This window comes from Oncorhynchus kisutch, linkage group LG11 (genome assembly GCF_002021735.2).
Source record: "Oncorhynchus kisutch isolate 150728-3 linkage group LG11, Okis_V2, whole genome shotgun sequence".
NCBI lineage: Eukaryota > Metazoa > Chordata > Actinopteri > Salmoniformes > Salmonidae > Oncorhynchus > Oncorhynchus kisutch.
Genome location: NC_034184.2, coordinates 58,322,824 through 58,336,792, shown reverse-complemented (window position 1 = coordinate 58,336,792; position 13,969 = coordinate 58,322,824). Strand labels below are relative to the sequence as shown.

The window sequence follows — 13,969 nt, the reverse complement described above, 5'->3', positions numbered from 1 at the left end:
GCTACGTCTGATACAGCCGCAACTCCACAGGTACAGCAGGCCGCCCCGAGTCTCTGTGCGTCCCAAATTATACCCTATTCTCCATTTAACCACCCGGGTTTAAGTAGTACACTACATAGTGAATAGGGTGCCATTTTAGACGCAAAATAATTCCCCCGGTAGCCGTTATTAAAACCTATCTAGACTAGCGTCTCATGTTCAAGATATGGAAAGGTCTAAAATGTTATAATGACAGGCCCTTCATCTGACCTGCTCACTGAAACCCCTAGTGAAACCCCTAGTGAAACCCCTAGTGAAACCCCTACCCTCCCATGTGCTCAGTTCTTCCTACTGGACATAGGCTACATAACTACTGTGATGCTGACTGCAGTCTAGCAGCTCACATCAGACCTGAACTGGCCAGTGAGGAGATCTCAACGTCGGAGAAGAGGAGATGAGAGAGAAAGAAGGGGAGGGAGAGATATAGATAGACGGGGGAGGAGGAGGAGAGAGAGAAGAATGTCTGCGAGCATCTCGTCCCCAGAGGTGAGAGAGGAATGCTTTCAGAGACTTCTGTCACGTCCCACACGCGCTCTCTTAAGGAGGCCATGGGACAGATAGGACCGTGCACGGGCCTGCTGCAGGAGGCGGCTCCACCCAGGTGCCTCGGTCCACCTTAACCAGCAGCCCATGCCATGCTGAAGGTGTATCTCCTCTAGTCCGGGCCTCTCAATCATTTATAAGCCTAAAATCATTACCCATTCAGATCATTTAGGGCAAAGGCAATGCCTGTCACTTCCCCAAATGTTATTCCTGGTTTCAGGTGTATTGGAGGGCCAAGTGGAGTGTCAGAAAAAAGTGTTTGGAAGTGTTTGGAAACAGAGGGTCTAAATTGTAAGCCCTTGAATGAATCACTTAACATATGGCATATTGCATTTCTTATACTCTGCATTGTCCTTGTTTCTCTTTCATAAATAAGCGGCGATTTTATTCTTAAATAGATATATTTTTTCATGCTGATTGTAAGCAATGCAGACAGTTGCCACAATCATCAAAACGTGGGAAACGTAGACAACGCTCGTTTAAAAACAGGCAAATCAAATCCCGCTGATCACGTCGCAGCGACTGTCTCCCGGGAAAAAGGGAGAAACATGGAAAAGGATCTGCGCCATCCAGAGCCACCCAGAGCCCAGCGCCATCCAGAGCCACCCAGAGCCATCCAGAGCTACCCAGAGCCATCCAGAGCCCAGGGCCATCCAGAGCCCAGCGCCATCCAGAGCCACCAAGAGCCCAGCGCCATCCAGAGCCCAGTGCCACCCAGAGCCATCCAGAGCCCAGCGCCATCCAGAGCCCAGTGCCACCCAGAGCCATCCAGAGCCCAGCGCCATCCAGAGCCCAGCGCCATCCAGAGCCACCCAGAGCCATCCAGAGCCCAGCGTTTCTATTCTTGCCATTCTAAAATGTGTACACCACCTCTATATATAGCAGCTCTGAAATATTCAGCATCCCCCCCCCCCCCCCCCCCCCCCCCCCTCGATCCTCACACCGCCTAGCATGGGGATAGCTGCCTGCTCTGCCTAGTGCAGCTCCACTGGAATATCAGGGAATCAGAGACTTTGAAGAAATGCGTGTGAGACACTGCACTGTGTGTGTGTGTGTGTATGCTCACCCAGACCCAGCCCAAACCACCAGCAACCCAGGGGATACTGAATCAGAGGTCTTCACGGGTCCACCGCAACTCAAAAAACCTGAGACCCGGCCCAAACTCCAGAACAGGTCAGAGTGCAAACGGGGCCTTGGATCTATGCAACTACAGCTGATATACCGGAGTGGACCAGACCACAGCTCTGCACAAAGCCTATTGCTTTTAGGTTAATAAGGGGAAGTTGTTGACTTATATTAAGCCTAGCCAACTACACATTAACCTGAATAACTTAGCTGACAACAAATAAATCAAGTTGTTATCGAGTCCGTTCGGGTTTGTGAAGGAAATCGAGGGGTCCAGTCCTGGTTGGATCCAACTTTTTGGACCCGTGAAGACCTCTACAGAGAATCACTGGATGCCTTTATACCAAAACTGAACATCCTTTTACTCCGTAGGATCAGAAATGACATATCTGGGAACTGCAATGTACAGCACAATGGCTACATGCATCCCTGTAACATGTCCTTGGAGAAGCATAGCTAGGCAGTTTCCTGTGTCCCAAATGGCAGCCTATTTCCCTATTGAGTGCACTACTTTGGGGGTCAGGTCAAAAGCAATCCACTATATAGGGAACAGGGTGCCATTCGGGATGCAGACACACGGTGTTTCATCAAATAGAGAGCCAGTTCTCTGGGAGCTGAATGTCATTGTGCCATGGTGTGCTATTCCCTCCACTTCCCCAGGGCAGAGAAAGGCAGAGAGAAGAGAGAGCGAAATACAGACAGACAGCGAGAGAGAGAGAAAGAGAAGAGAAAAAGAGAGAGAGGAAAGAGAGAAGGGATAGGAGATGGTACAGAGAGAGGGATAAAACGGGGAGTGAGGGAGAAAACAGAAAAGAAAGGGCGGGGCTACGCTGCAGAGAGACAGAGAGAGGGGGACAGGAGAATAAGGAAAGAGGAGAGGGACTACAGTAAATCTCACAAGGATAGAATAAAGAAGAGGATGCATAGGAAACACGGAGAGCCACAGAGAGAGATACTGATAAGAGAGGAGCTTCCAGCCCACCCATTAATCTGCAGCGGGTCAGCACAGCGGCAGAGATCATCCCACTGCCTATCACTCCTCTTCCTGACAGGACCGTGTGGGATGGAGGGAGGGAGCCGAAACCCATCCCACCACTCCCAGCCAGTCCACTTCTCTACCTCTGCCGCGCCAGATGCCGAGGGCCCTTATTAGTGTACCCTTCAGCCCCGGCCTTCAGCTCTGGCCGTGTCAGAGACAGAAAACAGAGAGGGAGAAACTTCTAAAGACACGGCAGTAGGCGCATGGGGAAACCGTTTGCTTCCCGTTGTAGCTCCATCGTTCGTTTCCCAACCTACAGTGACTCCATCTTGTTGTCATTACCAAGAGGTGTCAGGCTGATAAGTCTCCAAAGAATAAATGACTGTCACCTGGGTTTTGTCAAGACAAGAGGACGGTTATATCGACGAGCACAGAGTGGCTCAATAGAGAAGGCCTGCCAACAAGCAACTGAAAATCATCCTTAAATCGTGAATACAACTTTTTTCCCCCCTTGACAAAACCCGGGATCAAACCAATGAATAAGACTTTTTCTTGTGATCCAAGTAAACAAATAACATTTGATGTGAATCTCAGGCTTGTATGTCAAGCACTATAATTTTAGACAGAAATATGTGTAATACCCCAAAACACTACCACCAGATAGCTAGAAAATAAACAGACAATTTCATCCAACAATTCAAACGCAGTCCCTCTCTAGGAGCTGATCATTTTGTTTGAAAGACAGAGAGGAGAAGAAGAAAATCCTGAACAGTGCACTTTTCAAATGCTCTGCTCAAGCCAATGTGTTGCCATGGCGACGGACATTGTAAAGGAGGGGCTTTTCGCAAGACATTCTGACCTTAAAGGAAGGTACGTAAACATCACTTGCCAGAGCGAAGGCCTGGGAAAAATGTCTACATGTGCAGGGAGATTTGAAATAAATATCCAGGCTCCATTGTGGAGCACCAACAAAGAAGAGTATCTTAGTAACTAGCACAAGGCGGTTTGCCTCCGCAATAAAACACACTTTTTTTTTTTAAATCACAGGCTTTAGCCTAGGCCTGTAGATTGATGAGGAGCTTCTTTAAGCAACAGATGAAAACTGCTGGCCCATATCTGGGACAATTTCTCAGTCAGACTAAGTCTCTGTCCCAAATGGAACCCTATGCCCTATATCGTTGGGCCGGGACTATACCAGCATCGTCACAGCCCTACTATATAGTGCACTAATTTTGAGTCGGCGTGGTCCATCATACAAATATTGACCGACCATCATAACAACGCTATCTACTGGTGGTGCATACTAGGGCTTGTAACCGGTTCAGGGAACAGAACCGAACAATTACGTTTTTCGAGGAACAGAATCCGAACCGGGAACGAAAGTGATCTACACGGTTCCAGAACAGAACCGTTATTTTAAAAGCATGGGAAGCAGTTAATAACGTTATTTTACAATATGCCTATGCAAAGCCCTCACTCTGTCACTCAGAAACGTATTCCAGTGTCTGCCTGCCAGCTGAAAACATTTGCCAGTGTTTGTGAGCGTGTGTGTTGCCCCTCCAAAGCGTGCAACCGACTGATATTACAAGCGTTATTCCAACATTTTTAGGGAGAGATTTTACGGATGCTAGTTCTCACGTTTCACATTGGGTTAATTAAGTACAAAAAGGTAAGACGTTTTTAATTTTGGTGCCGCTCTGCGCACACTCAAGCATGTTCGCTAGCTAGCTCTGGTCCAACGTTAAGCCGACTCTCAGAAGTTCAAAGACATTCAAAGCCGGTCATTGCTAAAAGGGATTGTCGATTTGAATTAATTTACTTTTTGTAGCAGGTTTAGAAGAACTTAGGCAACAGGTTAGGATAATTAACTTGGCAGATAAGGAGAATTTTGTTGAGGTTAGGAAAAGGGTTAGAGTTAACAAAAAAATTTACTTGACAAAGGCTGGATTTCTTCTATACATGACCATATTAGCCGCTCCTCCGTAGGAAAAATTCTGTGGTCCTAATTCAGATAACGCAGCGCTACTAGCTAAACCTCATCCAAGGAACAAAGTAACGATAAACCTGTACTTTGTTGGGGTATGAATCGGTTCACGACTTTATTTTGCGGAATAGTGTAACGAAACAATTTTTTACAAATAAAAATGGTTCTGTTTAGGGCTGTTGCGGTGACCGTATTACCGCCACACCGGAGGTCACTAGTCATGAAGGCAGTCAAATTCCATGTGACCGTTTAGTCACGGTAATTAGGCTTCTCCAAGCTTTGATGCTGCTGATGGTCATTAGTGGCCTACCAAACTTAGTAGTCAGCACTCTATTGTCCTTCTAAGCACTCTGACACCAATGCAAACGAATCAAACACTTAATGAGAGCCCATGAGCTCATGTTGCACAACATTTCTATAGGCTATGCAATCGCGTGAGAAAACAGAGTGATGGTCTGAGTGAGAGTGAGAGAGTGAGGATCCCATCAGCTTTCTATAGGCTAGGCCTACTATATTTATTTCTCAACTTTCCTCATTTTAAGCACATTGTTTATCTTTACCACAGGAGTATAGCCAACCAGGCTGGCATGAAAATGAACCACGGGAAAAGCATCCTCCATTCGCTATTTAAGCCCATAGATGACATGTATTTTTCCCCGCTTCTCCTGCTTCAAGACAGATGCATGAAAATGGTCCATTCTAAATCAAAACAAATTTCACACATATTATTTAGTATATGTAAAGACAAGATTCAATCAAGAATAGTCCAACGGGTGACAATATTAGCCTATCACTTGTAAATTATATATTTAGTAGTGATGCAAACCTTATCAAAAACATATAGGCCTATGGGCCCAGCATTTTTTCTAATCATAGCCGCCGCACACATCATGTAGCCTAGCCCATAGGCCTATATGTTTTGATAAGATAACTAAAGTGGCCAAATATCTTTAAAAAAGTAAGCACATTAAGTCACTTTACAAGGGGTTTAGAGCCTAACTGGCATACATAAACAGTGTGAGAGTTTCAAGTTTGGGGAAGAAAATGTTCACCATAAAAATGCCCCTTCATAATAAAAGCATTACATGCATAATCGCATTTGCGGTCACTTTTGATAAATGGTGTTTTCCCGCTAATGGAACATTGGCACTTATAGCCTACTGCAGTGTGTACATTGCTGCGCTTATAATGTGAAGAAATGGCCTAAAGGTTTATCATCAACATTATAAGCGAAATGTTCTGTTCTGACAAAAAGTAAATGTGGACAGTTCTTCCAATATCTTCAATATGCACCTCGAAATTGGATAAGGACGCGTCCAGTCGCGTCCCCGATGTGTCTGTCTTCACTTGCAGCCTGTGAGAAAGACCTGCTCACGTGATGGGAGAACCGTGTGAGTGAGAGGCGCTTATAGAATAGCCGTATGTGCGCACTCCCTCAAATCGTTTGGAGAAAATATTGATATTTTATTCAGCTGTGTTCAATTGTATTCTTCATACTATAAAATAATGCCACGGAATTCAAAGCAAATCGTGTCTGCTAAATTAACTAGTGTAACCCACAGCCATATGGCATAGTCAGATCAGGACCTAACATAAGGACAACTCAAGAGTATGCTATTCTGTTCTTCTGAAATAGACTACATTTTCTTCATATCATGCTTCTTTAGACCAGTCTAAAATAAAAACAGATTTATTGTGAAGGTGTAGGCTATATTAACATGGATTTATTTGACTTTTTTAAATGTTAAATGTAGATGTTCCAAAGGTCTGCATCAGTGTCTTGTAGGTGTAGGAGCAAGGAGATGCTAAATGTGTTTATGTTAATTAACGGTCGTGAGACAGTTATTTGCTTGACAACCACCTGCGGATGAAACGATTGGGGAAAAGACATTCGGTTCCAACCCCTGGTGCATACACAACAGTCCCTTTTCCCTCCATGCCAGAGGGATCATTGACCAAAAGATAATGTTGTTAATATCTTCAACAACAACAACAAAAATGACTTAATATGCGGGAATCATAGCCAAAATGTGAAGGGGGGGAAGAAACGGTTTGATTTAAAGTCTAAATGATCTGGCCCTTCATCACAAAATAGAGCTGGTCTAATATCTCTTTATAAGCGTGAGGTGATACCGGGTTGGCACACGGGCTGAAGCGTAAATGGGTTTCTTGAGCCAAAACGCTCAACTATAAGATGACATTTAAAAATCTGCCACTTCTCTGCAATGAATTTAAAAAGCATTTTGCAACCATTAGTAATTAATAATTGCGGGTAAAATTTGAGAGTCAGTCCGAGAGAGTAAGAGAGGTAATATGGTTAGTATTGGGTATTTCATGTTGGTGAATAAAGTTAGTTCATACCCACATTTTGACGATAAGTCAATCCGATTCATCCACAATTTAGACAATTTGAAAGACTGGCAAATCACCCGGGCAGCAGAACCTTTGAAGAGTGAGCTAATATATATTTTTTTAAAGCAGAGATTTCAATCTCGATTCAACTCGGAGAACTTTAGTGCCCTCATCAAAACTAAAACAAAGCCACTTGAAAAGCCTGACTTAAACCGTTACCAGTTCAATTCATCGTTCACTTCATTTCCGCACTCAAAGGGACTTTTTCAGTGGCGTCCCATTATGGCCACATAAACCCCTGAGATGTAATACTCAGTCTCTAATACTCTTATCGGGAGAGGGCTAATATCACATTATAAAAACGGAAATACGCCTTTCATGTCATCCTGTGGTCGGTTTGAGTGACTCAGCAGGGTGCTTTATTTGGCCAAATGAGAGCAGTTGGGTCCCAGCCCTTTTCTCTGTTCACACACACAATATACCTGGATGTGTAGCCAACATTAAGCAGTGCTTCCTCTCAGAAAACGTATGGACGATCAGTAGCAAGAAACAGTCATAGAAGTTCAAAATGAAAGAGTACAAAACCATAAAGTGGCAGAGGCTGGTGTGTTCCACTTCCTAGCCATCGTGGACTTTATTACAAGAAATCCAACCGAAACAAATTAGCAGCCGGGCCCCAAACAAACGGGGCCGTAAACTACAGTAAGAGACAAATTTTTATGTAAGTTTGCCAGGAGGGACATAAACCAGAGGGGTTTCAAACTGTGACATAGAATAGAGGTGCATTTAAAAGTAAATCTCCCCCCCCCCTCTCTATTTGGGCTCTATTGTGCTGTCATGTTGTTCCGTCTTTATGGACTCGCAGAACACGGGCCTCTGACTTTTTTAATTCAAACGAGGAAGTTCGCGGAGCCTTACAACTCGATTATTAGGCTGTCCTTTTGAAGTTTTATTTTAGGGCGGAGGAGGGAGGCCGAATCAGGCCCTAAATCACGGGGGCCGATGTCGTGGTGTTGAACTGTTTGCAGCGTCTGGCTTATTGGAACGGCTTGTCAGGATGTGGCGGCCGCCGAAGACCAGATTGTCGCCGTTTCATGGTTAATGAGGTTTTTGCGGCCGCAGTTTTACGGTCAACTGATGAGAGTCAGAGAAAGAGTAATGACCAGGCACCTGCTGCTGCCACTAGACATCCTCTCAAATCAGACAGAGACAGACAGAATGTAAACAGGAATAGATAGAGATTCTTAAACAATGAAAGGCAGGCAAACAGAATGATCTACTCTGAAACCTGCTCTGCTTAAGCCAGTCAACTCAACAGCCATAATCAAAAGGATTAATGACCGATGAAAACGGTGCTGTTTTGATAAAGCACAGCGGAAAATTTCAAACAACGGAGAAATCAAATCACAAAAGATCAAGAGTTCATCAATACTACAAGAGCATGTTAAAACCAAAATACACAGGTTTTAGCAGGTTGTTAGCAACCGTGCATTTTGTACCTTTTTTGATCCAGCAAATCCCTCGGACTCCAGAAAGAAATAGGCAAAGGGCATCAGGACGAAGAGGCAGAGATTGGAGAAGAGCGACACCAAATTCCACAGGCCTGTATGGGCAACATTTTATCTACTTAACAATCAGTCTTTCAAGATTGTCACCAAGACAAATACAACATGACAGAAATCACAACTTACAATAAAACACCTCCTCCTCAGACCTCAGCTGCATACTAAATGCCACCCTATTCTCCACAGTGCATTACTTTTGACCAGGGCCTATAAGGCTCTGGTCAAAAGTTGTGCACTATGTAGTGCAATAGACAGGGAATAGGGCGCCATTTGGGACACATCTCTTGAGTCATGAGAAAGAGTTGCTTTGGATAGATAGAAAGCACTGCTGCGTCCACTGGCCACAATCCATTCCTGCAGTCATCTGCTAAACCGTGGACTCTGATGACCCCTTGTGGCTGGAAAGCAAGATGTTTTTACTACCCTGGTCTTGTAGATGTATGGGTGTGCAGACCTTTGTTCTAGGAAATAACTAATCACACCTGTTTCAGCTAATGATATGTTAATGACTTGAGTCAGGTGTGTAGAATGTGGCACCCTGCAGGCCACCGGAACTGTGGTTGGTGACTATTGCCGTTGGGGTCATGTTTTAGGCAAACTTTGCAGTCATGCACAAATATAAATCAAGTCTTGACAAATGTCATTTTCTCTGATAGACCACCCAGTTCTGTCCAAAATGGCACCCCATTCCCTTTGAAGTGCACTTCTTTTGATGAGGGCCCACAGGGCTCTGGTCAAAAGTAGTGCACTTAACAGGGAATAGGGTGTCATTTAGGACACAATCCCGCCAGTTTCTGTGGGAAACAGATCTTTGTGACACAATGTATAAAAGGAGCGATTCTGTTATGTTACATGTGGTTAAGTGAGCGAAAAGCACTCAAAACAAGGAAGTCAGTCCACATTGAACCACCATCCTAAATGGCACCCTATTCCCTACACAGTGCAATACTTTTGACCAGAACCCTATGGGTCCGGGTCAAAAGTAGTGTACTATATTGGGTGCCATTTGGGACACAGTCAAAATAATAGAATGCTATGTGAATGACAGTACTGACCATGGATGAGGGAGCCATTGAGCCACTGAATGTAGTAGTTTCTGGGGAAGGAGAGCAGGATCTCATTGCTGATGATTGAGAAAGGCAGGAGGAGAACAGCCCCACCCGACATGGCCAGGGTGAAGGTGCACATGTACAGTCTGTGGGGAGGAGCCACACACACACACACACACAGTGAATGAGAGGAATTAGTAAGAAAGTCTAGTTTGCTGTGGTATCAGTTGTTAAAAATAGAATCCTTACTTGCTTTAGCAATTTTCATTTATGCCCATTGATTCTTGAAGAATATAACTAATGAGTTGTTAGTTTTACGCCAATGTTTGTAAACAAACACTGTACAGCCTCAAAACATGGTTAAAACTATAAAACTTGTTTGTAAATTAAGAATTCTAGGTTTAAGGAATTGTTAAATGACATGTATCGTAGTATTTATTCATATAAAATTGTCAGTGTCACAGCTCTGCACATTAGCATTCAAATACATACAATGGCGACATTCACGCAGTGGGCTATGAATCATTTGACAAAATTGTATTACTCAAGTATAACTGTAGGCCGGCCAACTGTCATTTAAGGATTAGTGTTAGATTACACGTCGCATTAATAGAGACTCTGCCGGTGTATACAGTGTGACAGGGATTACCAATAAGGGAATGAAGTTGTTGAGTGTCCCAGTTAGCCTCCCAAATGGCCCCCTATTCCCTATATAGTGCACTACTTTTGACCAGAGCCCTATAAACCCTGGTCAAAAGTAGTGCACAGCACTACATAGGGAATACGGATCAATTTGGGACACATAACAGTCGACAACTTAACTTAAATACTAGTGGTGCGGATGGCCACTTCAGTATCTATGAGCTAAATGTCAATATGGCCCTCTCCACCCCGACAACCTGGAATCCCAGCCGAGCAGGGGCCTGGGCTGCAGCCTACACGTGGAGGTTGCCAGATTCTGCTGCCCAGAGGACGACACCACACCATCTGCTCTGGTTCTCCGCGGGAAGCGGGCAAGGTCGCCGCTTTGATATATGGCTTGAGAACCTAATTCATTTAAAATGTTGAACCATTTACTTGGCTCAGCCGTTTCCCCTTGCAATATCACCGTCAGCTGGACCAAAGAGGACAAATGACAAAGGGGGCCGCAAACATATGGCCACGTAAAGGCCATTGTTATTGCTTTATTACCAGAGTTGTGTCAGGCCCTGCGTGCAGTGGTGATGCAACGTGAGTGACAAGTCACATCAGCCATTCAAACCGAGACAGGCTACGCTGTTGTTTCTCCAAAACCTGACTGCCTGACCCTCAGCCGTTCCACATATCTGATCTATTCCAACATTAGCACACCTGATTCATCAAAACAGGACTTGCTGATTGGTTGGCTCGTTGAATCAGGCGCTACTTGGGGGGGGAATCAAATGAGGGTCACGAGGATCGGTTCAGGAAACACTGAGATACTAAAAGTAAAGCTATTGCTCAACCGCTTTATTGAAAGTAGTTCCACTCACGATATTCTGTTGACGACAGCATCTTCATCCTCCTGGTCATCTGAGGAAGGAGAAACCACTTAGTCACAGCAGGTACAGCAAGTGAACCTCACAGAGACAGCCAATGGGCCTCTTGGGACTACAAACCCCATGTTGCCTGGTTCAAATCCCAGATGGTATGACAATTAATGCATCAATGAAACTTAGGGAGTCCCTTTTTCCTACAGTCCTCGTCTACGGACCAGTACCAAACGGCTTAATATTCTCTATATAGTACACTACTTTTGACCAGTGTCCACAGGTCCTGTGTAGGGAATAGGGTGCCATTTTGGATAGTTTAGCTACTGTACTGGGTGCAGAGAAAAGAACAACCTAGCTTTTGTGGGCACAACAATCCCCAGAGGATCTTTGACGTGGTCTACTTTTAAAGGAGCTTCGAGAAACCAGGGCGACCTAGGCATCCCACATTTGTCCAAGAACAACGAGTGTAGAACAGACTTCATGACGCCTCGTTAGAGTGATTCTTCTTTGATTCTACATATTGTCCAACTTGCAGTTAGGCTGGCTATAGGACCCTTTTTATGCATGATTATGGACCATCTGTCTATAATATCAACACACTTCAATGTGGGTGTGGGGCCATTATTTGCATCGTATGGAACATAATATGGAAAGCCATATACGTTCATCTTGAGAGAATTGTTTCCCTCCGAATGAATATCAAAAGGGTGATTGCATTTGCTGTCCACTACTGGAAATGCATCAGATGTACATGCATTTTCACCAGGTACAAGTCTCATAGTATAATATGCTGGGTTGGGGATGTCTTTCTGTCAGTCAGACACAGGTCAGCTCCTCGTCACTCATTTACCATGAGGTGTGTCTAATGTACGTTACATAGTCATATACAGTCTTTACACATGTGAGGGTCTATGTGCAAACACAGCATGAACAAAAGACAGAGCTTTGCAATATTTGCTGTGGAAACAAATGGGACTGTGTGTGCAAGTATTAGGTGTAAGAGTACTACATAGATTTTTTTTGGTTGATAGATGTGAAGTTGGTACCACCGCATATTTTGCTATTTTAAGTACAATATTCACCATAAAAACAGAACATGACCACTAACCTGTTTTCCTCTTGTACCTGGTGATGATGCAATACGACACAATGTAGAGTACCGCAAACAGTAGGAAACAAATCTGAAAAGGCAAACAAAAAACTATTATGAACACTTAGAAAACTGCCCTAGTGTACATACATGATCAAGGTTTACAATATCCGGCATGGCGCTGACGTGAACACGTAGCACAACTTGACACACTTTATTAGCCTCCCCTACAAACATGGGCGCTATCCCAAATGGCTCCCTATTCCCTACTGAGTGCACTACTTTTGACCAGGGCCCATGGGGCTCCATTTCGGGAACCTGATATGGTACTACTACATTTACTATACTAATATAATAAACAGGCGACACGTGGTCTATGACAGTTAGTGTGCTAGGATATGCATCATGTACCGTATACATGGCGTTAGTTCCTTAGGACAGCTATGATTGACGGAAGTTGGGATCGTTCCCTGGATGAATACCAGTCATGCATGGAGCCTTGATCAGGTTACAGAAAGACCCCCCCCCCCCCCCCAGAAAGGCCTCTCTCAAGTCTAGGTAATTCACTCATACAGGGAACGAATAGGCTGGGTGGGAGGGTGCCGACACTGATGCTGCCCATTATTCAACAGCACCTTGTCTTGTTTAATGAATACATGCCCAGTCTACGTCTCAGAGTAGGAGCGCCGATGTCGGATCAGGTCCCTTGTGATCTTATTCATGATGATCCAAAAGTTGAAACTGATCCTAGGTCAGTGCTCCTAGTCTGAGAGTCTTTATGAATCAGGTTACAGGCCACACCACATCCAAAGCAAATTGTGTAAACAGAATAGTTGCATTTGATGTCAAAGGCTGATCTTACTTCACATATACTGTTCATGTAAAAAGGCCCTAAGACTGGGTTAAACCATAAGTCATCATAGTTTGACAAGAGATAGGCCAACATTTCCAATTTGAACGAACGCCACAAACTAGGCTAATTCATTAATTAGTCGACATGCAGCATGATCTGGAATTAGGCGTTCTAACCTCGACTGAATGACATTTTCAGAGTGCCATTCCCAAACCCTGGTCCTCAGAGACCCAGCATTGACAGAAATATCCCACATTCCCCTTCGGACAGTGGGACAGACAGCAACTAGGCCTAACGTTAGAATCATCCTCCTCTGCAGCAGCAGCAGCACTATCAGCACCATCTCCCATCTCCACATTACACAACACGACAAGAGTCAGCAAGAGTGCAGGCAGACAAGACACATTCAACCTGGCTAAAGTACGCATAATCAAAGAATAGATCAAAAAAATATAGTAATAATAATACACACACATACATACATACATACATACATACATACATACATACATACATACATACATATACAGTGAGGGAAGAAAGTATTTGATCCCCTGCTGATTTGTACGTTTCCCCACTGACAAAGAAATGACCAGTCTATAATTTTAATGGTAGGTTTATTTGAACAGTAAGAGACAGAAAAAGAACAAAAAAATCCAGAAAAACATGTCAAAAATGTTAGAAATTGATTTGCATTTTAATATATATATATATATTTTTTTATACCTTTATTTAACTAGGCAAGTCAGTTATGAACACATTCTTATTTTCAATGACGGCCTAGGAACGGTGGGTTAACTGCCTTGTTCAGGGGCAGAACGACAGATTTTCACCTTGTCTGCTCAGGGGATCCAATCTTGCAGCCTTACAAGTTAACTA

The 13,969-nt window shown here is 44.0% G+C and overlaps 1 protein-coding gene across 4 annotated transcripts in view; it reads right to left on the bottom strand.

Annotated features, from left to right (window-relative positions):
- lmbr1 (limb development membrane protein 1) overlaps positions 1-13,969 on the bottom strand; it is a 55,500-nt gene that overhangs the window by 33,451 nt on the left and 8,080 nt on the right. For all 4 annotated transcript variants that reach the window (XM_020494833.2, XM_031835961.1, XM_031835962.1 and 1 more), the window contains exons 2-5: positions 12,256-12,328; positions 11,148-11,187; positions 9,643-9,782; positions 8,522-8,625 (exon numbers count right to left, since the gene is read on the bottom strand). In XM_020494833.2, coding sequence (XP_020350422.1) covers positions 8,522-8,625; positions 9,643-9,782; positions 11,148-11,187; positions 12,256-12,328 — 357 coding nt within the window. The remainder of the gene's footprint in view (positions 1-8,521; positions 8,626-9,642; positions 9,783-11,147; positions 11,188-12,255; positions 12,329-13,969) is intronic.